The sequence below is a fragment of the Scophthalmus maximus genome, chromosome 11, assembly GCF_022379125.1.
Source record: "Scophthalmus maximus strain ysfricsl-2021 chromosome 11, ASM2237912v1, whole genome shotgun sequence".
Lineage (NCBI taxonomy): Eukaryota > Metazoa > Chordata > Actinopteri > Pleuronectiformes > Scophthalmidae > Scophthalmus > Scophthalmus maximus.
In genome coordinates, this window is record NC_061525.1 from 12,483,073 (window position 1) to 12,511,019 (window position 27,947).

At 42.6% G+C, this 27,947-nt stretch overlaps 2 protein-coding genes across 2 annotated transcripts in view; one reads left to right on the top strand and one right to left on the bottom strand.

The window, feature by feature from the left end:
• The window catches only part of ppm1lb (protein phosphatase, Mg2+/Mn2+ dependent, 1Lb), a 39,041-nt gene extending 22,485 nt beyond the window's left edge, over nt 1–16,556 (bottom strand). The window contains exon 1 of the mRNA XM_035622701.2: nt 15,644–16,556. Coding sequence (XP_035478594.2) covers nt 15,644–16,042 — 399 coding nt within the window. The 5' untranslated portion in view covers nt 16,043–16,556. The remainder of the gene's footprint in view (nt 1–15,643) is intronic.
• Nucleotides 16,557–18,146: 1,590 nt separating this feature from the next.
• Nucleotides 18,147–27,937, top strand: nmd3 (NMD3 ribosome export adaptor). Its single transcript, XM_035622700.2, has 16 exons — nt 18,147–18,269; nt 18,656–18,752; nt 19,460–19,594; nt 19,712–19,808; nt 20,203–20,283; nt 20,655–20,783; nt 21,661–21,751; nt 22,506–22,584; nt 22,802–22,898; nt 23,399–23,516; nt 25,271–25,416; nt 25,700–25,812; nt 25,900–25,972; nt 26,180–26,286; nt 26,781–26,851; nt 27,072–27,937. Exons 2-16 carry the CDS (start codon nt 18,709–18,711, stop codon nt 27,203–27,205), a joined length of 1,515 nt encoding a protein of 504 aa, XP_035478593.1. The 5' UTR covers nt 18,147–18,269; nt 18,656–18,708; the 3' UTR covers nt 27,206–27,937.
• The last annotated feature ends 10 nt before the right edge of the window (nt 27,938–27,947 follow it).

The window sequence follows — 27,947 nt, forward strand, 5'->3', positions numbered from 1 at the left end:
GAAATCAGTAAATAATTTAGACGACCACATACAAAACTGCATTTCTCCATAAACCTTACCGTCATTGTACTTTTATTTAAGACACTGGTGTTGTCAACTTCATTAAAGAGGGAGTGCGACTCTACCTCACTGCATTTTGTGGGTAGGAAGCTATTTATGTGCCGGTGGTGGGGGGACAATTCAAGATCCCTGTCACTGTGCATTCGTCATGTCCCCTTTCCATCTTTCTCTGCTTCATTTTCATTGCAATGTTTCTCATTGCTCCTGTGCTGTTGTCTCTTTTCTCTCATATGTTGCAGCAATTCACTCACACAGCTCCTCTGATCTGAAATATCAATTTGTGTTTCTTTACACTTCACTAAGCGCAGCAATGTAGCGATACCATATCACTCACTTAGTGAAACCTTGTCCTTGTTCTTTTCAGTCTCACTTTCCTCGGCTTTGATTGAAGGGGTGATTATGTGCGTGTGGCCTTGAGGAAGCAGAAACGGAAGTTAAAACTCTCAGATTTCTCTCAGCGCTCCCCCTCTCCTCCTCCTCCATCCTCTGGGCTTATCAAAGACCGGAAGGCGATGTAAGCATGGCAGGAAAATGTACGCGAAATAAATAGAGATGGAGCGCAAAGGTTGGACTGCCAGTTAGGTCAACAGAAGACAGAGGTAACAATAAGATTCAGAGATGAAAGGGAGAAATGAGAGATAAGAGGCTAATGTTAATATCAAAGCTGTAGTTTGAGAAGAAAGCAGTCTTCTGTTTACAGATTACCACCTCTGATGTGCGAGTGCTTTATCACACAGTGATGCCTTCACCGTGGGCCAGAGAGAAACAGTAAGATAGGAAGGAAGTTTACATAATGAAGGAACACTCGCTGATTGTTCCTCCATTTCCTCCTTTCGCTTCTCTTACTTAGTCCAGACACAGGTGAACGCCGCAAGTAGCCGTCTAATGTAGAGTTGTGATAGCTCTGTGGCATAAAGCTGAACCAAAAATGTATGATTTTGTTCGTGCTGTATGTTTAGATGACTATTATCCACCTTTCTGAGCCATTAAATCCAATGACTTCAAGGCTCACTGATCAAGCAGCTGAATTCATTTCCGACCTGTCTGTGAATGTTTATATAAAGAAGATGGCCACTTTTTCAATATAGCTGTTTTCAGTCATGCACCAAAGTCCAGATATTTTCCTGAATTTTTTTTGTGGGGCTGTGTATGCACACAAATAATTTAAAAAAAGTTCAGACATAAAAAACTTTTAAAAAACATCTTATCGTCCAACAGCCAGATTATAGATCGCTTGTGCAATTAACGAGGAACCTTTAATTACAACATACAGCTAATCCATTGGAAATTAACATTGATTCAAAAATAACTGAACCCTAATAGGTTTTCAACAAGTATCAAGTATTTAAAAATGTTCCAATGTTATCTGAAAACAGGAAAAAGTTTTCATTTGGCAAGATCTTTAGATTTTCTATCAGAATCTATTGTCAGAAAATATTTTTAAAAGATCATTAATCCAAGATCTAAGATCTAAATCCATACATTTTAGACAATGTTACTCGGAAAAATATATTATTTGCTTATCACCATAGTTGAGATTAATCTTCTTTATTGTTTCAGCTGTAAATATAGCATCACTGTTATGAATACAGACACTTTGGGGATTTATGAACTACAGATTGAATCGTCTCAGTTGTTGTAATTCTGAAAGGATCTTGCGACCACCAGTCCCACTGCAGCTCACTCAAAGTGCCAAGCGCTGCTTCCGCCATCCTGTGTTAACAGCTTCCTGGCCTCCATTCATCCCTTCCTGTGTCCATCCATTCATGATCGCTCTCATCTCCATACAGCTGGCTTGCTGGGCACAACAAGTCTTTCAATTAAACACCATTGCACAGATAAATAAATAAAAAAAGCCAAGAGGAGGGCATATGGTGCAAAATTACCCTTCCATATTTCACATGCAACTAATTTCCATATACACATATAGCGTGTTGAGCAGCAGCAGGTGGCAGGCCTATAATTGGGGCAACCATAAATAAGGAACAGAGCAACGGCCGGATTTCTGCTGATTTGTCTTGCAGGAGACACGTTTGAATAAACTTGTGGCTTTTCCTTTTAATAAAGCAGCACTGACTTGTGTCATAACTGCTTCCCTCTCACACCTTTACGTATTCCTGCACCAGCTCACAACTCCACTTGCTTTCCCTTCTCATCATCTCATTTATGATCACCCCACCCCACCCCTCCCTGCTTGCTTGCTTATTCCGAATTGCTCCCATCCACATCCTCCTCTCAAGCAAACATCCTGATGTTCATTGTCTTTTCATTTACATATTCGACTTGACTTCTTCCCTCAGGTCCAATTAATTAAAATGGTAAACAGAACAATGACAGATGATGAGGTGGTGTTGATGACACATGCTGCTGCATGATGGCTCATAACTATGACACAGCCAAGTTCCCATCCAACATAATGAGGACAGGATGTGTAGCCAAAGACTGAAAGCCAGTGCCCACTTTCCAAAACAATCCCAAACATTGCCCATTACAGCTACGAACTACACCATGTGCATTTGGGCTGGCCATGCTCTTTAAGTTTAACGTGGAAACAGTCCAACCACTCTGCTTTCAGTATGGTCCAGCTAATGAATTGAATAGACGCTTATATGCTGAATAAGCTCGCCCACGCAGGGAATAATTTTAGATTAAAAAATGCTTCTAATCATTTTTGTTCGCTTTTGGTTTTTCAAGCGCTTGACAGTTTGTACATTTGTTGTAGTGCCCGCCTGGTGAGGGGCAGAGCCAGCAGGCATCAGGGTCTCCAAGGCAGCCCAGTTTCCACAGCAGGTGCAGAGCCATCATGGACCCGACCCACTCCACTTTGGCCTGCTCACTATTTCCAGCTTTAGACACCATTGCCCCCTAAGACACTGCTGCTAAGAATAGACGCCAGCATGAACCTCTGTGTATGTGTGCGTATGTAGATCATGCACATCCATCAGGCTGCCAATGCAGTGTGTACCTTAAACTGCAGAAAAAGGCATGGATGTAGCAACTGTGACGGAGCTTTACTCACTGATTAATAGCCAGGAAGCCTCTGATGACAGATGCTCTCAAGTTGCATTATTGGAAATGTAGGATCCAGTGTTTTTGAAGCATGACTCACATTAAGGAAGAAAAAGTCAGCTATCCAGTTGGAACTGCATCACATATTCTCACATTTTTGTTACTAGATCCTTTGCAGGTCTGTGAACTTTATGGAAGATCAATACTAAATTGAATCCTCTTAATACTGTATCATATCTTATTAGTAACATTAAAAGTTGCGTAAAAAATAAATAAAACCTTGCATAGTGTCTTTCCAGGCCATACACTGTGTGAATGAGAAATTGAGACACTTGTGCATACATGCTACAGTCTTTCTGACAGTATACATGCATCTGCAATCTCCCCAAAGAGCTGCATTTGTCAAGACTGCGTTAAGACTGTCAGTAGGAAGAACCAAGAGGAGACAACAGGACAACAGGTAGTTTGTGCACAGTGTAAATCTCCAGAGGATCTGCCATCTTCAGAAGACATTTTGATTTAGGTTTGCATCTGTCTGTGTGTGTGTGTGTGTGTGTGTGTGTGTTGACGTGGACTTCCCTCAGGACTGGAGGCAGCAGACTCTTTAATATTTCAGAGCAGTGATAAATAAGTCAGACAGACTGCAGAGAGATAAGGTGACTGTGGGAAGGGGTGAGGGGTTGAGAGGAGGAGGAAGAGGAGGGAGACAGAGGGAGAGAAGTAGAGGGGGGAAACGGATGTAGCAGAGTGGAGAGAGAGATATAAGGTAATAGAGCAAAAGGTCAGCGAATACATGAAGAAATACAACAGGAGACTTATTTTACTATAAAAGCCACTGCAGTCAAATCCAGATACCGCTGGCAAAAAGGGAAATATTTTACAGTTAACTTACTAGTAAAACATTTTAGCATACTTGCAGTAGCCAGGAATGCATAATTACACCAAAAATCTCTCTACACACAGACTTCCAGTTGAGTTCGGTTCAGTGTGAATGACAGATTTGGATTTTTGAGGACAAAAGATGGAAGGAGGGGGAGGAGAAAAAGACCAAAACAAGAGAAGAGATGAGTATGTCCGGTGAAAGGAAGGGGAGGGGGTGAGGAAGCAGGAGGGAGGAGTAGAGATGGAGAAAAAACAGAGACATTTACTGTAGTGAAAGGTCAACAGAGACAGAGAGCAAGTGTGAAAGAGAAGATGAAAAACAGAGGAAAAGGGAGTTATGCTTTCTCAGGGGGAGGATCAGCCCCACGGTGGCACAGACTGACAGACTTATGATCAAAAGATAAAAAAGCTCCACTGGTACTTCAAGTACAATCTCACTCACACCTTGTTGAACAGTTACAGTACATTCCGCCACTATGTCGCTATATCTTGCACCCAGTGCAAAGCGCAATGCAAGTGTCTTTGCTAGTTCCAGAAACACTTGTCATTTCCCATTGAGCGCAATTTTAAGTTGAGGTCAGGCGCATAGTTGGCTCGCTGTTTGAGGCAGTAGAAAGAGATTGCGTGATTGACCAAGAAAGAAACTGATGTGAAGCGAGTGGCACAGTATTTCACGGTTACTTAAAGGGCATGTTATTGTTTACCACACAACACATGTACGCTCACTCAGAGCGCCTGCTCACGTGCTTTCACTTCATGCAGATAAAGCAGGCAATCTCTGTCTGTCTGTCTGTCTGTCTGTCTGTCTGTCTGTCTGTCTGTGGCTCAAGTATCTCCAGATTTGTTCATGTTAACAGCTTCACACTTGGCATGTTTTTTTTTAAGGGCCTAAAGAAGTGGACTGTCAAAAATAGTGTGATGTTCAATATCAATAAAGTTTGAATGAACAGGTGAACAGTGCTCTGCCTTCTGTCCAGTAGTGGGGGCGGGGCAGCGTGCCTTAACAGGCGGTCTGCGGACCAGGTTGAACGTGTCTTCTGCTACGGTCGGCGCTCATTCGCAAAAATGTTCACGACAACGTTACATTACTTACGGACTACTCTCTTTTTAGCAACCAAATCCACCAAACTAATATGCCAATTTGGACACTGGGGCCCCAGTATACACCAGTATAGTAGGAATCCACTGACTGGTGCAAGTGCACCTGTTTTGTTTTTTTTTTGAGAAAATGGGAGATGGTTTATTGCATGTTATGCCCAAAACGCACCCATGATTAATTGCGAGACTAAGTACAACCCTTTTGAACCATGCACCTGGTGCAGGGACCTTTTTTTCCTACTGTGTAACCTTCAAGAAAAAGCTTAGATCGTCAAAATAGAGCTCTAACTCTTCACAAAGCGTCTTCAAGCCTCTGAATCAACACAAACTTCACTGACTAACTTGGAGTAATGCTGCAGGCCTGGAGATTCTTCAGGCTATCACCACGGTGTTGCCTCTCAGCATCCATGTTTTTATCCCCATCTCCTCTTAAACAAGTAACAAGTAACTCTCTTCCACTGTATTCACTTCCACTTCTCTCTATCCCTCTCCTCTCAGCATCTCTCCCCCTCTGCCCTCCTCTCTCCTGCCCCAACTGAGAGCACTTCTCATCCATGTCATAATTTCCCCCTCCTCTCACCCTCAAAAAAGCATCTCTCTCTTTCGCCGAGCAGCTGTAAGTAAAGCTGCCAGTTCTGCTGCTGGATAAGCTCATTAAATCAACTCAGGAAGAAGGCGGCATGCAGACTTCTCTGGATAAAAAACAAACACATCCAGGTACTGTATGTGTAAAAACACACACACACACACACACACACACACACACACACACACACACACACACACACACACACACACACACACACACACACACACACACACACACACACACACACACACACACACACACACACACACACACACACACACACACACACAGAGAAGGGAAATCTAAAAATATCAAACAGGAAGGAAAAGAATAATTAATTGGGGAGGTAAATACTGTACATGCAGTGACTTGGGAAAGGTATGATGGAAAGAAAAAAGAAAATGAATCCATGGAGATAATGTATTGTCCCAAACTCCCCAGTGGGATTAGTGTAAATCTAATCTGCCCCACTGTCTCTACTCCTTTTAGCCCCGCTTAGAAAACCTCTGAGGAAGAGAGCAGGGACCCTAAGAGTCTTGAGCTGTTAGCGTTAGATCACATCACCCAAAGCTTCCACTGCGTCACACTAATCAATTACTTGCACTTCTCATCTGTCTGCAAACTTCCCGTCCACCCTGCGCCATCGCCAGCCAGTGACCCACAGTTCGCAAACATGTAGCAAAGCTCCTTAAACAGAGACTCATTTACCAAACAAACACTGGATGTATCTGTTGTCCTGTTTAATGTAATAACCTGTGGTAAACACAAGAAAAATATTTCATAATATTTTTGTTGTTGTGTTTTTTGACATTTTATGGCCAAACAGTGAATCCATGAGTTTAGAAATAACTGGCATATTAATCAGTAATGAAATTTGATTAGTTGCAGCTGTATCATCACATACAATTCTGCTTGACCGACATATCACCAATGATATGTCATTAACTTCAGAATTGTTAAAATGTGTCGTTTTTATTTCAAAATTGGCTAAATAGTTTACATTTTCTGGTATTGGGTTAAGAATAAAAGAAGGTTTAAAAATGTGTATTGTGATTCAGCAATATCAATACTGTATTTTCTCATTTTAATTACGTGTTGGCATTAAATACTGTTATGCATTCAGACACACTAAAATGATGATTTTTAACCTGGTAACTATCCAAACATGTTTAATATCACTGAATGTCCAACACCAAGCATGACTGTTGACAGGGAAATGTGTGTGTTAAGTCATGTCTCCAGAGGCCATCAGACTTTAGGCTCTGACAGCCTGGAGATAGTCTGTCTCTGACTAGGCCATGGCTAAGTGGTTAAAGGGTTTACACTCAGCTGAGTAGCAGCTTGTTGACGTGCTTCAGGATTACAAACTGAAAGGTCAGAAACATCCAGATTGGAATCAACTTTGGGTCTGATTGGAAGATTACGTTTATTTATTGCAGTTAATCAGATAAATGTGGCTTAATCGTCAATCCGTTTCCAAATAACTCTGTGTGCTTCTTTACCTTTCTATGCCGTCACCGTTTTTTTTCCTTCTCAGTCTCCTTCAGCCTCATCTGTTTTCTTCTTAGGACTAAAGACTTTATCTAAACCTTATGTAGCAGATGGTTCAACAGAAAGCCTCACCAGTGATTGCCCCTGCACCACTTCTCTGTAAGTCCCCCGAAAAAAAAGAGAGGGAACCACGGGGGGAAAGCAGAGAGGGGGAAAAAAAACTCTTAGGATCATAAATCTCAAATGGACAAAAAGACCCTGGTATACAATCACACATACTCTGCCTGAGACTGCATGCAGAACACACACACACACACACACACACACACACACACACACACACACACACACACACACACACACACACACACACACACACACACACACACACACACACACACACACACACACACACACACACACACACACACACACACACACACACACACACACACACGTTTGAGCACAAATTAATGACATGCTGTGGAGTCCAATCGTCTCGCTTATCCTGTGAGCCTTTACAGAGTAAATTAAAGACGACCTGGCGCAGGGTTGTTCACTATGGAATGTATTTGAAGATTTTCGGCTCACAGCTCTTCCAGAGAATAGAAACCATGTGCAAATATCAAACATTCATATCAGCTGCCTTCCTCCTGTCTGGATGGATCGATGAAGACTGTGCAGCACATGTGTGCAGCAGACCGGCTCCGGCATGCTAACTTTTAACATACACACAGATCTGGGCAGAGTCGAGCACTCAAAGTGTCTTAGAATAGAAAACGCGTTATCCAATTTAAAAAACAAGCCACAGAATGTTGAATTTTTCTTAAGAGTGGCCTTATAATTATAATAATTCTGAATTATCTTTCAGGGTATGTTCAACTTCTGGGTCATATAAACTGATAAGAGACAGTGGCGGACGACTACAACCAGGAGGCCTGTTTTCATTTACAAGGATGCACCTGCCCTGCAACAGGCCCATCTGGCCAGTGTGAAGAGAGGAAGAGCCACAACTGCGAGCGTTAGAAAAAAAAATCACGGCCCGGTCACTTTGCACACACAATCATACCAATGTTAACGCCGACCAGCTGCGACTTGCTACCTTCCTCTCAGCCAACATTCTTCTCCTGCGGGCCGCCACTGCCAAGACAGCGATCAGGCAAATGCCAACTGACTCGTCTATTTTTGTCAATCATTAACAGACAGACAAACAATTGTGGAGCATGCAATCATAGCATAATTCTAATTGTAGAGATGTTACGGCACAAGCATTGTCTTATTTCAGCATCTTATGTAACTGTTGTCGACATGGAGAACGTGCCCCTTTTCAAAACAAGGTGTAGATTAGACCGAGCAGCCCAGTCAAGTCCAGCCACGTGATTAGATGTAGAAACTGATAATCGGCTAAGGTTCGAAAACACACGAGACATAACAATCGAATTGCATTGGTATGTATGACAAATATAGTACTGCTGTAGGCAAGCATTATTCATTCAGAGCCATACTTGCAACTTCGCAATGTCTGGAATTGAATTTTAAACCTACACTTCCAACTCAATCAGTGTGCTTGGCATTCAAACTAGGGAACACATCACATGGGGTAGCATGTTGCACCACATCAAGCAACTGAGGATGGCAAGCAGCCAAGGCCAGTGTGCACGCAGCGGGGTTGGAGGGGATGCAGTAACTGGGGGACAGCAGTTTGACATGGCCTTGGAGATGGACTTTTTGTGGCCCATTCATAAACTGCCAACCCCAGAGGAGGACACAGAGCGAGAGGAGGGGGTGTTTGGTAACCAAACAAAGAGACCTCAATTACCAAACCCACCCTTTACCACCATGTCAGCTCAGACTGGCCCCGCTGAGAGAGGAGAGGGTGAAGTGGAGGAGGACAAAGAGAAGCTAAACACCATGAAGCTTGAAGAGTTAACAAACAACTTTCCAGACAGGGACCTGCTCCCACAAAATTCCCCGTGCAAGAGCATTGTCTGTGTGATGTAATGTGTGCATGTGAAGAATGACCTTGTGACTTCCATCTGCTTGAGGGTGGGTGTTTGTTTGGGGGTAGCAACTGTCTTCGACAGAGAGGGTCTTAAATTATTGAGCAGTCACTGTCAGCATGGAAGGATGGTACACTGATGCTGAAGAACACACACACATGTTGTGTGAATGTTCTTCTTATCTCTTTAAGATAGAAGGTTTTAACACGAGACACGCCGAGACAAAACATAATAGTTGGAGATTTCTGAGAGAGTCTCGCATTTATTTCATGGAAAAGGACGGCAGTGGAAAAGAAGAGATTACAGGTGTTTACTGCAGGGCTTAACATTTGGGTTGCTTGACAGGAACAGTCCCATTCGTCCATTTATTTGCAGAGTCTCCACGATTCCCTCCGCTGACAAACCCTCTGGCTACAAGGAAAACAAACCTCACCACCGGGACACAAATTACCGAAAGGTCAGGAGACTTTTCTGCAGAACCGTCCAGCTCTCTGGTCTCCTCTCTGCTGCACAAGTATTTTCCAGCAGAACATGACCTGCCTCAACTTCCTGCTTCACTTAACATCAGGGCAGGGATGAAATGTAGAGCGTCAGCTTTCGCCACCAGTCAGAGAAGTGGGGGAGTTTGCCCTGCACAGTCAGAGTGCAGAGTAAACTGCGGGAGCTGCCAGGAATTCAGTCCTACTGAAGGACACTCCTGTTGATGCTTGAACAGTCTCCCAATTCAGTGTACCACCGCAGATCATATCTGCCAGCCATAGTTACTTCATTTCAGTTTATAGAAGGGAATTAGCTGGCAAGCTTAACCATATCAGTTGCGCTTACAGTACATGATTTCCTTGTACCTGCAAAAACAGATTATTTTTTTCGGTCACATGGGGGCAGTGGAAACAAGCTGTAAACACAGACCAAACTACATACACAACCCAAAAGTTACAAAGTAACATTTGCTTTCATCTGAAATCATGTCTCTGGCCACTTGCTAAATGTAAATCCATTAATAATGTTGATGTACCTCTGTTTTGGTCTACATAGCATCTCCAGAGGTAAAGATGTTGCTCTTCAGCTGCTGAACTCCACTATGTTCACCATCTAGTCGCTGACTGCCGTTTGGTGCCGATTAGTCAATGTACTGTACATGATTATTTAAAACCTTTTTGCTGAAGGGCTAGAAATGAGCCACAACAGTAAAGGTGTGAGCCATAAAAACAGTGAGCCAAAAGTCTAATGCTCCATAGAGCGGTGGGAAACTGCTGATTCAGGTGACAGTTCACTTAGGGCCCATCACCATTACCGTGACGTGAATCACGGTCGATATATCAAATTATTAATAAATTATTGATAAAAAAGGTTTTAATATTCTCCATCATAATTTATTCAGTTGATGACATTTATACAAAAATCAGTGCCTGTTAATTCTACTTAAAAAACTTGCGTTGGCAGAGACTAAAGACGTGATGTGCAATCGTGAGAGGTAGTTTACTGGTCTGGGAAGCCCTTTGGCATTGAGCGAACCCTCAACATCCAAGAAGGAGAAGCTCTGTATGCAGTCTTGCAACACACATGCATATTCATATACTCTCACACACACGTACACCACACTCACGTTCTTCATTTGCTCTCCTTCTAATCCTGTAATGCCAACAGTGCAATTAGTCACAGCCAGCTCCTTCTTTCATCTCTCCACCGAGAGCGAGAGCTCAGGACGAATTCAAACTGCTTAGTATCTTAACTACATAACCCACCTTCTGCTTGTGGAGTAAGACACAAACAAGCACATGAACGCATTTAAATAGCGCAAATCGAAACAGCAACCTTTCTGACTTTTAAAATGTCTTTCGGTTTGAAAAGACGCCGACCTTCACCCGTTCAAGTGCTTCAAACATGCCTGTCCTGCCCACTTTGCGACTCAAGAAATGAATGGTGGAGTTGAAAATGAAATGGCCATTTAGCCTGAGTTTGAAGCAAAGGTGAAGTAAGGACAGGTTAAGAGCTGAGTAAGAGAGGATCCATCCAACAATGGCCATTGTCCCTGTGGTTATAGCATTTTCATTTTCTCCTCCTTTACTCTGCTCTCTCCCATCACCTCCTTCACCCTTAGAGACCACATCTATCACAACCCACTCAGAAACAAACACCAAGGATTAGTTAAACAGGCTCATGGCGAATGACTTCTCTCTGTACTCTACAGTTAAGGTGAATTTGCAGCACCTGAAGACACAACCTGACAGTGAGGCGGGGGGGACGACTCTCTACATGTCAGTAAGGAACAAATAGCTCATGTTGCCGTTATGTGGATGGAGAGCCCGGGGTAATCACTTTCATGCAGGCTATTCCCCTGTGTCAGCCAAAAACCCATCTCCATTTAACAGATAAATCCCTCAGTGGGGCAACACGTGATATGACTGAGACTTCCGATGTTCACATTAGAACACTAATTTCAAAACACTTTGAAAATGAATTTCTGCGTAGGTGTGTGTGAGCGGGTATGTGGTGCAGAGAGATAGAATAAGAGAAAAAACAAAGACATTTCCAGATGTTATCTGCCACGGGCTAATGAATTGTCTGCTAGTTAACGGATTCAAGCGGGTTGGTGGAACAGTGGCCGGATATTTGGGGGAATACTCTTTGTTTTCTTGAAGACATAGATATATAGATAAATATCCCAGTCTTGTGCGCATGGTGATTAAGTTATCTTAGCATAAGAACTAGGAGCAGGGGGATGAGTCAGCGTGCCTCTGTCAAATGTGGGTTAAAAAAAAAAATACACCAACAAATAACATAAATTAACATTGTGTGTTGTTTGTTTAATCCATAAACAAACTGGAACTCAAAAATCACAATTTGTGGTTTGACAATGACTTATGTGCTGTAAATATTCCGAGCCAAAAATTTACGCAGACGCAAATATTGTTTTCAAATACACAGCTACACCACATAGTGTATCTTTTTTTCTTGAACCACAAATTGTTTTTTTCTACATTTCGGTCTTTGTAAGGATTAAACAAAGACATACACCATGTATAGTAATGATTATGGGAAGATTGTTTTTTTTGGACAGACCCAGGCTTGCTGTTTCCCCCTTTTTTCCAGTCTTAATGCCAGGCTATGCGAATCACCTCCCGGCTCCAGCTCCATAAGTCATATACACATGACATACCAATCTTCTCATCTAGTTTACAGGAAGAAAACAAACAAGCATTTTTCCTAAATGTCTAAATTTTCATCTACATCTCATTAGATAGTGATTAAATACATTACATAGAGCTAAATATACATTATCTCCTATGTCATTTGCAGGGGTCTGATTGCTTTGCTGGTCAGTAAAATATACAGCAGCTACACCTGTAAATAAAAGTTTTAAAAGCTCCATTTACAGCCTTTATTCTTTAACAACACTTAATACTTGCATTAACAATAGTGGCAGGTGAGAGAGCAAATTGTTTCTCAAGTTAAAAGGGAAAATGATGAAGCAATATTACATTTCAATCAGTTGGTCGGCAGGTTAATTGCCCTCTGTAGCGATAATCAATTAAATACTTGAAAACAAAAATGCCAAAGCTATCTATTTCCAGCCTCTTGGGAGGGCTTTTGTCACAGCAGACATTGTGACCAATGACCCAGGTTTTCCTGATAACACTAACACTAACAAGGGCTCTGTTCTAGTCAATAGTCCCACTAATTCATTTCATTATTTACCAGTGCTTTTCCTGGTGAGCCATGTCAAAACGTCTCCTGTGAAAAAAGCCTAATGTCAGAATGTACTGCTCTTCTCTGTCTTATATGATAGTAAAATTAAAGCCTTTGGGATTTGGACTGTAGGTCAGGGGTTACATCCACACTAATACATACTTCTTTTCTGGCACTCAAACCCCAGTGAAGTGTATTTTACATTTCTGTCCATTACAAGAGTTATGAACAGCGTCCAAGACCTGTTGTTGCAAAATCTCAAACACAAGACAGGTGTTGACACAAATCTTACAAGACTGTGTATGTGGTCTGGATTGTGTATGTGTGTGTGTGTGTGTGTGTGTGTGTGTGTGTGTGTGAGAGAGTGGTCAGGAATGGAAGTGACTGACACCATACTAACTACCAAGCTGAGGCAGCTTGTTGCCTCAGGCCACAACGCATCACTCTGCTTCATTGATGCCCTCTGGCTGAAAATATATATATAAAACAAAAATCTAAATTTACTAAGTAAAGGAAGTGGTTTCTGAAGGCTGCTGTCTGGCAACTGTTTTTCTCACACTTCAAAAGAGGGCGTGGGAATGAAGACGGAACAAACTGTGGCCCGTGGACATGCAGTAATAAAACAGCCTCTCGCCTACATGGGCAAATCTGAACCTCCTCTTTTCTTCTTCTTCTTCTTCCTCTATCCCTTGATGAACTCCCACTCACTTTTCTGTCACATATATAAACACATATCTCTATTTTGTCAGAGTCTCTAAGTCTGGTAGCTGGGGTGGAGCTCACAGGTTAGGTCACCGATGTCTAAAAAGGAACTCCACCGAGGGACCAAAAAAAAAAGCCACGGGGAGAATAGGCCACAGGGGAAAACAATCCAATGACCACTTTTGGTCAAAAGCTGCAGCAGTCAGCACCGCAGCCTAAAATTTAATTTCCCCTAAAAGAACAGCTATCCTCTATGCCTTTGGCTGCCTATTTTTAGCGTGTTATCGTTCAGCCTCAATCAGACCACAGCAGTCGAACGCTGACAGTTGCCGGGAGGGTCCAAACAGCTCGGAGGTCAGCAGCAACCATGCCTGCATGAACAAAAAAGTATGAAATATTCAATGTCCAAGAAGAGAAATGAAAAGGGAGGGAAGAAAATGGGATGCCCCATCTCTTGCGGTTTTGAACGCGTTTTCCCTTTGTGGCTCTGTCTAATCAGTTCTGTACTGAGATCTGAAGTCATGGTTGAAGTCCTAAGAAACAATGCCAGTGTTCAGGCATGCCAGGACTTCACCATACATCAGTATTCTTCGTGTTCATGTCTAACGGTGGCGTCATCTCGAGTGCACTTTGTCCCTTTAACTGACAACTTTTTATGAGGGTCTCGGATTGAGTTGCTTGATAAAGCTGTTCTCTTGCTGCCCCTGAACGCAATGTCACGTCCGTGCACTCATGTCGTACGACATCCTGAGTTAGAGCCAAGGAAGCGGGTTGAAGGGAGATTTTCTAGGATCGACTGGGGGTGGACAGTAACCAGCTGATCAATGGCCCACTTCAGTCATGCTACAAAGTCATCCGGCAGTTTCTATGCCAGTGCAGCACACAAGTTTGAGTTCATCCTCTTCCTTACGACTATAATCGGTTTAGACCATGAGGGCCTAGGATGTCTGCATCCTAAAAGTGTTGTTTGGCCAATGAACATCAGAGGTGGATATTTTGGGCATGATTTTTTAAGCTGCAAAACTTCTTTCGCCATTTGGAAGAAAACTCTGTGTGTGTGTGTGGAGAGAGAGAGAGAGAGAGAGAGAGAGAGAGAGAGAGAGAGAGAGAGAGAGAGAGAGAGAGAGAGAAGAGTGTGCAGGGCTGTAGGAAGAAATGATGGGTTCCTACTGTAGGTCGCTGTAGGCCCTTTCTCCACTTACCTGACAACTTCAATGGCAAATGCCCAGGGGTGGGTCACCAGCTGGGTCCTGGTGCTTCCTCTACCTCACCTGGTTACTGCCAATTTAACTCAAAACTCCTTTGGAGGTATATATCAATATCATCCCTTATCAGCAAGATAGTGGCATTAGAGTGGGTTTAGCTTTAAAGAGGGTCTTAGTACAAATGAAGTTTGCAGACATTTTGTGTAATACATTTTTTATACTCCCAAATTAATTTGTCTTTAGTGAAATTACGATACAACAAACGGGGTCAGTACTGCAGCAGAGAGAAAACACCCAGCACACAGTCTTCTAACCGTGGGAGGAATGGAGTCAATCTCAGAGGCTCACTTTTGCCCCCCGGCAGGTTGATCAGACCCTGCAAATATCAAGCCGCTTCATCACACCTCCACAAGTGGATTTCATGCTAATTTCATAGCATGTAATACATCCAATATCAGATACAAGGCGTAGGCATCAGCTGCCCAAAACATTTGTTTTTCAAAAAGATAAAACTTGGTCACTTGGTCAAAGAACAGGTTTAGCAGCTGGACTCTGACCACTCCCGGTGGACATTTGACATCATTGTCAACATCTAACAAAGCTAATTACCAATAAAAAGAATGACCATGTTAGTTTTTGGCTTCATGATGACAATGTCTCAGTTCAATCTTCTAAGGAGAACACACCTGCAGCCCAAATTCCCCTTTGTGGCACGCGTGGAAATAAAGATTTGACCAGACCAGACATAAAAGAAATGCCCACAAAAACACTGACAAACCTAATCTCCAGTCCCTCAGCCCACACACACCAGGGGCCCCCACATCTTCCCCTGGGGCCCCTGGGTTCCCACACACTCAGTCGGGGAGAGTAACTCAGACTGTCCGTGGGACACTCTGCTCCACACGGACGGTACTCACCTCTCCCCCGTGGCCGTCGAAAATGCCAAATATAGAAGGGTGACTCCTGTTGGCGACGTCGGCGAGCACCTCGAACCGGTCCTCCATGTGGTCTCGCCGCCCTTGGATGGAGTACACGGCCACGTTGTTGCTCTTGAACTCCCAGGTCTTGGCGAACTCCGCGTCCAGCACGTCCATGCCGCCGAAGCGCTCGTTCTGCATCATCTCCGCCACTTTCCCCTTCACCATCTTGACCGCGTCGCGGCTCGACTTGACGATGGTCTTCACTTCGTCCGTGTGGAAGAAGTAACTCCACAGCGCCAGGCTGATGCACAGCAGGAACAGGGTCTCCGGTCTGAGCAGAAAATAGCGCATGATCCGACCTAGCAGGGACAGCAGGGTCATTATATCCTCGAGCATTTACTTGTCCACGCGCAGGAAACCGCGGCAGGTTGTGTGTCGCTCGCGCCCCCGCCGCAGGTCTCAGTGCATCGTCGTGAGTTGTTGGGTGAAGGTGACACACACTGGCACGCTTAACCGGGCGCTTCGCGTCGGGGGGTGAACACGGAGATGACACCGATTCGACGAGTGACACCCCGCTGCACTCTTCACCGGACCCACCGGGCGGGAGGTGCGCTCCGGCTGGTTCCCTCTAGCTCGCAGCCCCGCGGCGAGCCACCGGCGGCTGTCCGCTGACCATCGGATGCGGTCCGGGAACGGCGAAACACCTCCCGGCGGTAAAACGCAGGTCGCCCGTTCCGACTTCAGACTGACGCCAGCAGCGCGGTGGGCAGAGCCTCGTCCTCCTCCTCCCAGCCGCTGCTACTGTTCCCGGGGTCCCGAAAATAGCGGTCCGTGTGGAGCCCGTCACATTCCCAGCTGCCACACCGACTGCGACTCTCTGCTCCTGTCCACAACTCCACTGTGCTGGTGGTGGTGCCTTCAGGCGCAGCTCGTAAAGTACCTCTAGCAACTCACTGTGCTAAACCTCAGAATCACGTTATGCTAGCACAGCCAGGGGCATGGCAGGCAATTGTCTGGGGCCCCCGATCTGAAAGGGCCACCCCCAAGAATTGGCCGTTAACGTGTGTTCATAGCAATGACACACAAGTGAGAACCCCCTTCAATTCTACGATCTGCTATGTACAAGAGACTGCAATGACACCCCTGTCTGAAACTTCCTGGAGGTCCCCAGATAGATGTAGGGCCCCCAGGTCCCTTTTGCCTTAGGCCCCCAAAGTCTATGGAAACGAGTACAGCAATGTGAATGTACAAAGGCCAATGCAAGTACAAGTAGGCTACAAGTACATCCAAATCCACATACATATGTACTATCATCAAAATAAAGTTGGCAGTTTATTAGGTACACCCTACTAAATCTAACAATAACTGCAATAAATATTCCTTCTTAGAAGGTTCAATTCTCAGTTTTTGTTGAAACTCATTTTCCGAGGTACTGAGTCAGTGGAAGCCATTTGATGGTCATTGTTGAGGCTGACGTTGTGCCCTTGAATTGTATTGTGTCAAACTGATTCGATCATATTGTCCACTCCATTTATATCAATGACGGCAGGCTAGATAACATAAACGACTAAATGATTAATCAATTGATTTTTTTTTAATGACATCCTTGTTAGATGCTGTATAAACATTTTCAAACAATTCAGGTTTTTTAAAATAGCATTTAAAAACAAAAATAAATACAAAGAAAACTCAACTGTTAAAATAATGTCCTAGCTTGATGTAAAGAAATATGGTTATAATCTGGTTCTAAGGCAAGTAGACCCAAAATAAATCACTGCGCGTCTTTACCACAGTAACATGCGTTTGTTTCAACATCTGATATTTCCCACAGTACCTGAAGGCATCCAAAGAACTGCCACACTACAGGTGCGCACAAGGACCACAGACTGGTTATTTTGAATGTTAAAATACAATTGACAAAACCAGAAAAATACTATCAAAGTTGAGGACCACTGCTTTGACCCCAGACAGACAGGGGTCCCCAAAGCTCGGTGGTTTTTGATGCTTTTGTTTAGATATAATATTAATAATAATACATTTTATTTAGAGAGCACTTTTCATTGCCAAAAGCAATTTCAATCTAATCTTGAAACCCCAATTATTTCAGATGGGTTTGTCTTTACATTGTGCATATGATTTACCACACAGCATACCTGGGGTCATGTCATAGTCCATCATAGAAATACTGTATATTGCACAGAGAGTGGGTGGAATGGACAGGTTAATACGGACCAGAAGCTAATTTTTGCCCCAAGCAGATTAATCCTGCCATGGCTTAAGGGTAAATGAATGCAAATTACGTGATTTTTATACTTATTAATATTGACCTTAATAGATGATGAAGAGTATAACACCCTACTGCAGACCATATCTCATAATATGCGTAATTCAAATAAAGGCATAGTATTCATTGTAGCTACCTGCACATACTGTCCGAGTTTTGATCTAAAACAATATCTTATTTAATTTGAACGTTTTTAAATGAAATTTATTCAGGCACACAAAAAGACAGCCTCGATGTCTCTGAGGCCTGAGTGGCGTCATCACTCTGGGTCCTAGCTGGGGAAAACGTGGAGCGCCTCCGCAGCAGTGTGAAGTGGAGGTGTGATCAAAAATAACTTCTGTAAGTCTTTACAGATTCGTCTTTTATCCATATTCTTATCTATATTACTTATCGAATAGATTTTGGTTGAGGACTTGTGCGTGTTTCTCGCAGAATTACTAATCAGAAGTAGCAGTTTAGCCTCTAATGCTAACTGTCGTTTGCGGAATGTAAAGCATCAGCTAGCCTCTGTTTGTCAACGAGGCATGTGTAAAAAGCGTCTCTCTGTTCCCGAGTGTAAACCTGTTAGCAACGAGAAGGAATATTGAAATGTTCTGCTGTTTGACTTCATGTCAGTAGTTCTCACGCATCGCACCGTTACAAGCTAACGTTGGCTAGTCGTTAGCAGCATTGCTGCTGTCATTTTGTTTCGTCGAGACACCTAACGCACATGTTTCTGTCCTCAGAGCGTCACAAAGACTCACTGACAGACACTGACTGACCTGTCGACTTGGCAAAGATGGAGTACATGCAAGCTCCTGCCACAAGCAGCCAGGGGAACATGTGAGTGAAATGCATGAACTGCCTGTATGTTGTCCAACCTGCAGCTCTGTGCCAAAGTCCCGACACACTACAACTTTTGTCAAGGAGGAAAAAACACATTTAGTCGTCGTAGTGAAGTCACATGTGGACTAGACTGTCTTAGAGGAGCTTTACTACACTGCTATATTATGTTTCCGATTTTTTTTTTGTTATCTGGTTATCTGTTCCAAAATGGTCGAGATGTGAAAAAAGAAACTTTTCGTTGCTGCTGTGTTTTATCAAATGATAAACTAGTCTCGATTGGACAAGGGTGGGTGAGGTAGCTTTTGTACAGGACCTGGTCCAGTGTGGAATAGGTTTGCAAAAAGCAGTGAAATTGCCTCTTTAAAAGAAAGTTTGTAAATTAAAATGAAGAAGGTTTCAAACAACTAAATGTTTTAATCACAGTCTTTAATCACACCCTCTTACCACAGTGAGGTGCCTAAATGTTCCCTTTACGTTCTCCTCAGCTGCCAAATCAGAAGCAAACTTCATCATTGTTATTAAATACTACGATCAATGATGGCTCTGTTTCATTTGTAGCACCATCACACCATGTGGAAATGACCATTAGAAGATAAAAGACCACATCATTTAAAAAAAAAGAGAAAAAGATTGACCCAAATGTGTAAAATTGGCGCATCATTTATTTCATATAATTTTACTAACATTGCTTCTCTCCTCTACAGCCTGTGCTGTACCTGTGGCGTCCCTATTCCCCCCAACCCAGCCAACATGTGTGTTGCTTGCCTTCGTACTCAGGTCGACATCTCCGAGGGAATCCCCAAGCAAGTCACAGTGCAATTCTGCAAGCAGTGTGAGAGGTGTGTTTCAAGCGGGTTTTTTTAAATAATGTGATTATGTACAGATCCTATCATTGTTTCCCTCCAGAAAAATGTACAAGTTGAGACTTCAATGGACATCTTCCTCTTTTTTTGCAGGTACTTGCAGCCTCCAACCACCTGGATGTCGTGTGCCCTGGAGTCCAGGGAGCTGCTGAGTCTGTGCCTGAAAAAAGTCAAGAGCTCCATGTCCAAAGTGAGTGTAATGCTTCTCAAATTTCAGACTACAACATGTTTGTGCTTAGATAATGCAAAAATAATTCATAGGTTTATTGTGAAACATGTTACTTTGTCTGATGTCTGGTTTGATACAGCCAGAAGTCTAAAACCCAAAGATTTTCTATTTCACTATGAATAAAAGATTTGGTGATAATCACATGACGGTTAATCAACATCTTCAGCACTATTTAGACTAAACACAAACAGTGTAATCTCCATCTTTATAGTCTTCTCTGCAGGTATTGTCATGGATTGCAATGTCATGATATTCTGTCCGTCCACCCTATGTTTCTGACTTGTCATTACGATGTGCATTATGGTCACCACAGTACTGTTGAATACTTAATCATGGCTCATGCTACTTCTCACAGGTGCGTCTTATTGACGCTGGCTTCCTGTGGACAGAGCCACACTCCAAGAGGATCAAGCTGAAATTGACCATACAGAAAGAGGTAGGAAACCAGTGGTACTACCAGTAGTAGTGTCAAGGTGTGACGCTGCCGCAAACATCAGATTACCATACATGGTGTTTTGTGTCATTGAGAATCATATATACAACAGACTTTAAGATAAACGCTTAAAACTGATTTGTCTGTTTTTGAATGGGTTATGTGTGTCTGAGAGAAGTGAGTGTTGCCAGTGGTTGTCATCTCATCTCTGTGAACTTAAGTCTAAAATACTGTCCAGATCTCAGTGATCTGGAATTCTTCTCATGGCTCCGAAATGCAAACCAAAAGACAAAGGGACAGGCTGACTTACCGCAGCCTGCCTGCAATTAAGTTAGAACACGTGTTGTAACTTGTTTCTGTATTTGCCTCTTCAGGTGATGAATGGTGCTATCCTGCAGCAGGTTTTTGTGATCGAGTTTGTCATCCAGTACCAGATGTGTGACGACTGCCACCGCGTGGAGGCCAAGGATTTCTGGAAGGCCGTGGTGCAAGTGAGGCAAAAGGTGAGAATGTAATGTTTTTTTAATTGCCCCTGCCAGGGAGGTTATGTAATTGGTTCAATTTGTCTTTGTTTTTTTGTTAGCAGGATTACTTAAAAAATGGTGGAAGGATTTGAATGAAAATTTGATAAAAGATCAGAAATTTTATGAAGGATACTTGACATTTTAAGTCATATCTTCACAAATGCATAACATTTTGAAAATATGCTGGTCAGATGGAGATGGGTATGCAAGTTTTGGGTAAAACATCATATTGGTGGGGAAACTGCTCAGCTCACAGACATCTGTGCTCTTTTTATCTCATGTTTGATTCATTCTCCTTTTTTAAAAGGTATTAAGACAAATTTATGTCTTAATACATGCTTCTCAGTGTACTTACTTTTATGACATTTGTTGATTAATTGAAATATTAATATTGCTTTTATTTTGGCAACAAGTACCTTGAGTAAATCCATTTGGTAACTGACAGAACGACTTCAGAAGGGGCTTGAAAATGAGCCATAGAACACTACATGCATATAAATTAAACTACGGGGCTGCAAAGAATATGAGTTGTGACAGCTTTTCAGAAAATACTGGCAGAGTAAATTTTTTTAAATTCTTTATCCCCTAAATGTGAGCCCACATTTCAATCACATTAAGATGTTTTATATTGGTTACTTATTGGTTATTTTTCCATTTTAAGTATACTCTTGACATGTTTTGTCTTTTCCAAGTCTTGTTACTCTGTGATAATTTTGCAAATTGCATGTTCTTGTGAACCTGAGCCCCCGTGTTTTTACACAAATTAATGTTTGAATAGTTGGGGCGTGGAACTGAAGGTATCCGTTTGAATCTCTTTATGGTGATAGTGATGCTTGTCATTTTGTTTTCAAAACAGACTGCCCATAAAAAGACATTCTACTATCTAGAGCAGCTGATCCTCAAGCATAAACTCCACCAGAACGCCCTCAACATCAAAGAAATCAATGGTAGGTGAAGGGCGTTTGATTTAATGTATTTCATGTTTTATACATGCTGGTACGTTGGCAAGTTGTTTTTTCCTCAGGGCCTCTAACTGACTCACTCTGAAAAGTGGGAAACTTGTCTCATTCATCACCAGCGTAACGAATGTGGAGGAAATCTAAGCAAACCATAATGATGTGTCCAGTGTTAATTACCTCTTCCCGTAGCAGACAGCAAGCCATGCATGCATATCACTGGCGCCAATCACATCATACAGCTGTCCTCGCGTGGGCCTCAATGGGACATGCGCTGTGCGTCTAATCAATGTGCCGTAATCAGAGCACGAATTCCATACCAGATTACTGCAGTGCAAGTTAGCTTCATACCCCGTTTAGAGACGCTTGGTGCCACACCATATAGAACACACACACACACACACACACACACACACACACACACACACACACACACACACACACACACACACACACACACATTGTGCATTGAATGACAACGCAGCAGCAACTCTTTCTGCTCTTGGACAGGACTGTGAAGTAGAGTTTGGCCCGACAGTGTAATTTAAATCGGCTCCACATCTCGGCAGGACTTTAAAGTCTCATGAAGGTTACAGCATGTGGCTGCCATACTCCCCTCCATCGTCATCTGCTCCCTTCTATGTTTTTTGCATGCGTGTGAGTTCTGCAACAGTGATGACCTGCGAAGGGCGCCTGTGAAGAATGTATTGGTTGAGGGTTTGATGGTGTTGCTCTTCTCCCTCAGAGGGGATTGATTTCTACTACAGCACCAAGCAGCACGCTCAGAAGATGGTTGACTTCCTCCAGTGTACCGTGCCCTGCAGGTGAGCGATGCCTCAGTCTGCGTCTGGGAAGACTTCACCTTCATGTCGCTCAGTGTGAAGTCCAGTGCCTTTTTAGTTGCATGTATATAGATGTTGAACACAACACAGTATTCAAACTCATTACGACTAGATTGCGTTATTTTTTTCATCCAATGGACTGGAAATTTAAGGGTAAATGTGTTGATGATAATAATTAACATTTATTTTCATTTTTAAGGTCAAAGACATCCCAGCGCCTCATCTCTCATGACATCCACTCAAACACGTTCAACTACAAGAGCACCTACTCTATGGAGATTGTACCTGTCTGCAAGGTAACCCCCCCCCCCTCCCCCCTTGAAATGATCCACTGTTGAAGCGGGGACTCTGCTCAGTGCTTCAGACAAGCTAGACCTGTCATATTTCTTTACACAGTCAGTTAATGTTGTGTTAGAAGGCTGTCAAATGTTCTGCTGATATGCAGATGAAAACCTGCCAAGAATCCTTCATGTTACATTTGTTTTTGACAGTGACAGGTGATAATGGAATATAATGAATAGTCAGAGAGACTTATTACAGTGTACTTTAACATTAAAACTAAGGTTGGGAAAGAGATTCTTAGTTGATGTGTATTTTTCATTTTCAATAGCTGCTTAATCCCGTTTGACATGTAGCTTCATCTCTGTGTTTTAAACATCAATACGTGGACAACAGGGGCCATACTGGGTTTATTCAATGAATGAAAACACAACTTTGAATAGTAGCTTTCAGGAATTTGGTGCATTTTATTTTTTGCTTGTGCATTTTTTTTGACCCTGTGATGTCTGGTTGCCAGGACAATGTGGTGTGTCTTTCACCACGTCTTGCACAGAGCCTGGGGAACATGGGTCAACTATGTGTGTGCACCCGTGTTACCAGCACCATCCACCTCATTGATCCAAAAACCCTACAGAGTGAGTATTGCTAGTGTCTACTGACTTTTAACAGACACCACAGTCCAATTCGACAACAGTGTAACCTGTTATGATTGAATATAGCTGCAGCCAAACTCTATCTTAAAATGATAACCTTTATTTATAGAGCATTTTTCAAAAACCCAAGGTAAACAGAGCTTCACACTAAAAGATGTGAAATGTCTATGGTGATACCTTCAATTATCCTCTTTTGTCCAACCAACCAAACTGAAGATATTGCTTTAATAGTCAATGTGGCAAAGAAATACACCAACTCCTCACAATTGCAAAATCTAGAACCAGCTTATATGTGATACTTTTCAATGATTATCAGAATATTTGCCCATTAATCTTCTTTCAGCTCAAAATCAACCAATTTTGTTATGCCCCTATGATTCATCACAGCTTCTTTGTGGTGTTTACACTTAAGGAATTACCACAGGTTTTGCATATTTATTTATGAAGGAAAAAATATGACCTCAGTGACTTTGACTGTGGCATGAATGTTGGTGCCAGAGGGACTGGTTTAAAAACTTTGAAACTGCTGATCACCTGGGATTTTCATAAAGAACCGTCTGTAGACTTCACTGAGAACGGTGTGAAAAACCAACATACGCTGAGTAACAGCTCTGTGGACAGAAAAGCCAGCTCACCAAAAGGCAGAGCCGGTTCTGATGAATCTGGATTAATACTGAAGCATGCAGATGATGGGGTCAGAATATGGGCATCGGCAGCGTGAATCCATGGACCCACCCTGCCTTGTGTCAACAGTCTTGGCATAATTTACCCTAAATACCGATCAAACATGGTGTGGATGCCACAAGCCCATCTGAGTATTGTTACTGACCATGTGTATCGCTTTTATGGCCGCAATTTAGCATATTCTAATGGTTACCTCCGGCACCATACTGCACCGTGTCACAAAATGCTGTATATATATACCACAAAGAATCAAGGCTGTGTTTAGTGCAAAATGAGGCTCTATCCAGTGTTCGTATGGCATTCCTAATAAAGTGCTCAGTGAGTGTAACAGAGTCACTGCTGGGGTGAAACCCCTTCAAAGCTTCACTGAGCCGACCTCAGTCTGTTGACCACATGTTCATTACAGTTGTGAAAATTGCCTTCCCTCTTCTCCAAGTCACAGAAAAGCCCGAGACAAACACTCGGGGGGGGTGGGGGACGACCCCACATTCCTAGTTTTCATTATGCCTGCTGTCACAGCCAAGTCAGCTTATTCAGAGAGGTTTATGATCAATGTAAATGTGGTGACAATTAGCAATGATGTGTTTCCTCTCTATCTGGTGTAATCACTCACTATGTGATGCTCCTCGACAGAACTCTGACATTGTGGAAGCAGCACACACACACGTTTCTAATCAGTCTTCAAAGAGCAGGCTATTTTTGTTGCAGAAAGTTTTCAATGCAGGCTGAAAAGCAGAAACAGCCCCAGAGGCAGAGCGCTGTTCAGCATTTGGACTGCAGCAGGCAATTAACCCGTGTATTAAAATAATATACGTTTGCTGTTTTTCGGCTTGTATTCACTTTATTTGCATTATAGGAAGAAACATGTCTGATAAAAATGAATAAAAAATGGCTTTGCCTGGCAAACCAGATTTTTATTACTTTGAGTACCCATATGACTTGTGGTAAAAGAATCTCTCAATTTCTCAAGTTCCTGAACTGTCGAATAAAAATTAGAATGTATTGTATAATTTGTGCTCACACTCTACTCTAACTCATGTCTCACACAATAGTTGCTGAGGTGGACGGGAACACATATTGGCGTAACCCCTTCAACAGTCTCTGTAACCCACGGCAACTGGAGGAGTTTATCGTTATGGACATTGACATCATCAGGGACCAGAAACTTGGAGCTGGAGCAGGCTTGAGGTCCAATAAGGTGAGCGTGTGTGTGCGTGCGTGCGTGCGTGTGTGTGGTCGCAGAACAACATTATTTCTCTCCTCTTAGAATTTAAAATCAATAGTGAAACATTACATTATCCCTGTACCTATTTGCTGGATTCAACAGTGTTTGTTTCAGAGACAAGGGAGCTCTTTCTCTCCCCTCTGTGAGATTGTTACATTTATTGATGCAACTCGGATCAAATTGGGGAGAAAAGAACAAAAGCGTAAAAGGCTTGAATCCACATTTATATTCCCTCGTTTGTGTGTGCGTCTTACAGCACACCCTGGCTGAGTTGTGGGTTCAGAAAACATCAGAGATGGACACCAGTCAACAGTATCACTGCCGTACATTCCTGGGCCACCTGCTCAACATTGGAGACCTGGTGATGGGGTGAGTGTGAAGGATTGTCGAGATGTTCAGCCGATGGTCAGGTTTGGTGGTAAAGACAGATTGCACATTTTACTTCTCACCCTACAGGTTTGACTTTGCCAATTCCAACATCAATGATGAGCACCTGAATAAGATGAACCCTCACCACCTCCCTGACGTGGTAAGACTCAACTGCACTTCTGTGACACACCCTCAGTTTCTTATTCCTGGTCTTCAGATGCCTGTACTGGCTGTTGTTGACTTGATTAATATTGACCTCTAGTGGCAGCCTGAAGTACTGACTTAATAAAATGTTATATTCCTGCACAGAATGACATAAGATTAGTCTGTTGTTGTAGTTTAATTTGTGCTCTGGTGACTGTGATAGGTGCTGATCAAGAAGAGCTACGACCGCAGCAGGAGGGCGAAGCGCAGGAACTGGAAACTGCAGGAGATGTCCAAAGACCGTGAGGGCATGGACACAGATGATGAGAGGTGGGATAGTGATGTAGTAAAATGGCCATGTTTATCGACCAGTACAACTGGAGCTTTAAGTCACGTTTCAATTAATAAGCTGCATCAGGCTTTGGCTACACACACAATAATGACAACATTAAAAAGTTGGTTTTGATCTTTTAATTGAATTATTTGATTAGAAAACTTTAAAAAAAAAAAAATGTAAATGTAGAATGTTTTCATTAAATATTTTTAGAAAAAATTCCAACTCCAAGTCTTATTGAAAATAAATGTTAAAATAATTCCTGAGGTGGAATAAAAAGAATTCCTCAATTTGTTTTCTGCACAAATGTCTATATTACACAAAATAAGGGGAAACACTTAAGACGTCTGTAGTGGTGACTAAAGACCTGACATTGTTTTTGGTTTATTGGGTGTGTAGTTTCATACTGTGCCATGTATCCTGTGCGTATTATTTTGTCTGTAATGCCGTGCCACTCGGGTTTGGTCTTAAGTTGCCTTTCTGTCTTTAGACAATACCAGGACTTCCTAGAGGACCTGGAGGAGGATCCGGCTCTGAGGAAGAATGTCAACATCTATAGAGGTGAGCGGTCGGACTCTGCGGACTTTCCTCTGCTTCGGTATCCCAAGAGATTCCAGCCTTTCTGCTGATTTATTTATATTTCCATTTTCAGGCTACGGCTAATTTACTCCTGCCTAAGTTGCCGATAGAACTCTCGGCACACCTTTAATTATAGATGAGGTATTAGATAGTTAATGAAACTAAAGTTTGATTATTATTTCTTTTTTAAATTTAATTTCAGATGTGTCAAAGATCCCAGTGGAGAGCGACACTGACGATGACGGAGCACCGCGTATTTCCCTGACGGAGATGCTGGAGGAGCTCAGCCTATCGGACGCCACCGGCGGAGAGGGTGCCGACATGATGACAGAGTAGCCAGTCGCTAACCACCCTGTCAACCACAGGTCCACTGATGATCCAGTAATACAAATACAGACCCCCCTGATTTTCAACTGACAGAAGATTGACTTTTTTCATCCTAAAAAAAAAAGCCCCAGTTCCTTTTGCAATGACTTGTTAAAGTAAAAATCCATAAACTGTGGATTATAACGGTGCCACTTGGTAACTGGACTTTCATGTACTGGACCTGCAATATTAGGATTTTCACCTATTTCATTAGTTCTCTTATTCCCTTTGTGGTGTAAAATTTTTGGTGTGAAAATGGAGTGCTTATAGCTCACTATATCAAAAATAAATATCTGACCTTATTCACACTTTCATAGGTACTTTCTGATCAGAGATGAGATTTGATTTTTAAGTGTGTTTTTGTTGATATCCACCAGAGGGAGCGTAGGACCATTAAGACAAGTGAAGTAAGTCATAATTTGCAGTAAGCTGAAGTCTGTTTAAAGGTTTCATTTGGCAACTGTGGACAATATTGAAATACTCACCACATGCAATAGCGTTTTACTATGAGTGCTGATTGTGTGTTAGACTTACAAACACCTCAAGAGCCGTTTGAAATGACCTAATGAGCAGATTTGATATCACACTGTTCTGATGATTTCTGATCGTTTTGGGAATGTAATACCATGACATTTGCACACACTCATATTTCCTCACTGCTTTAATCCAAACTATAGTTTAAATATAAAAGATTCAAGATTGTTTTTTTTCT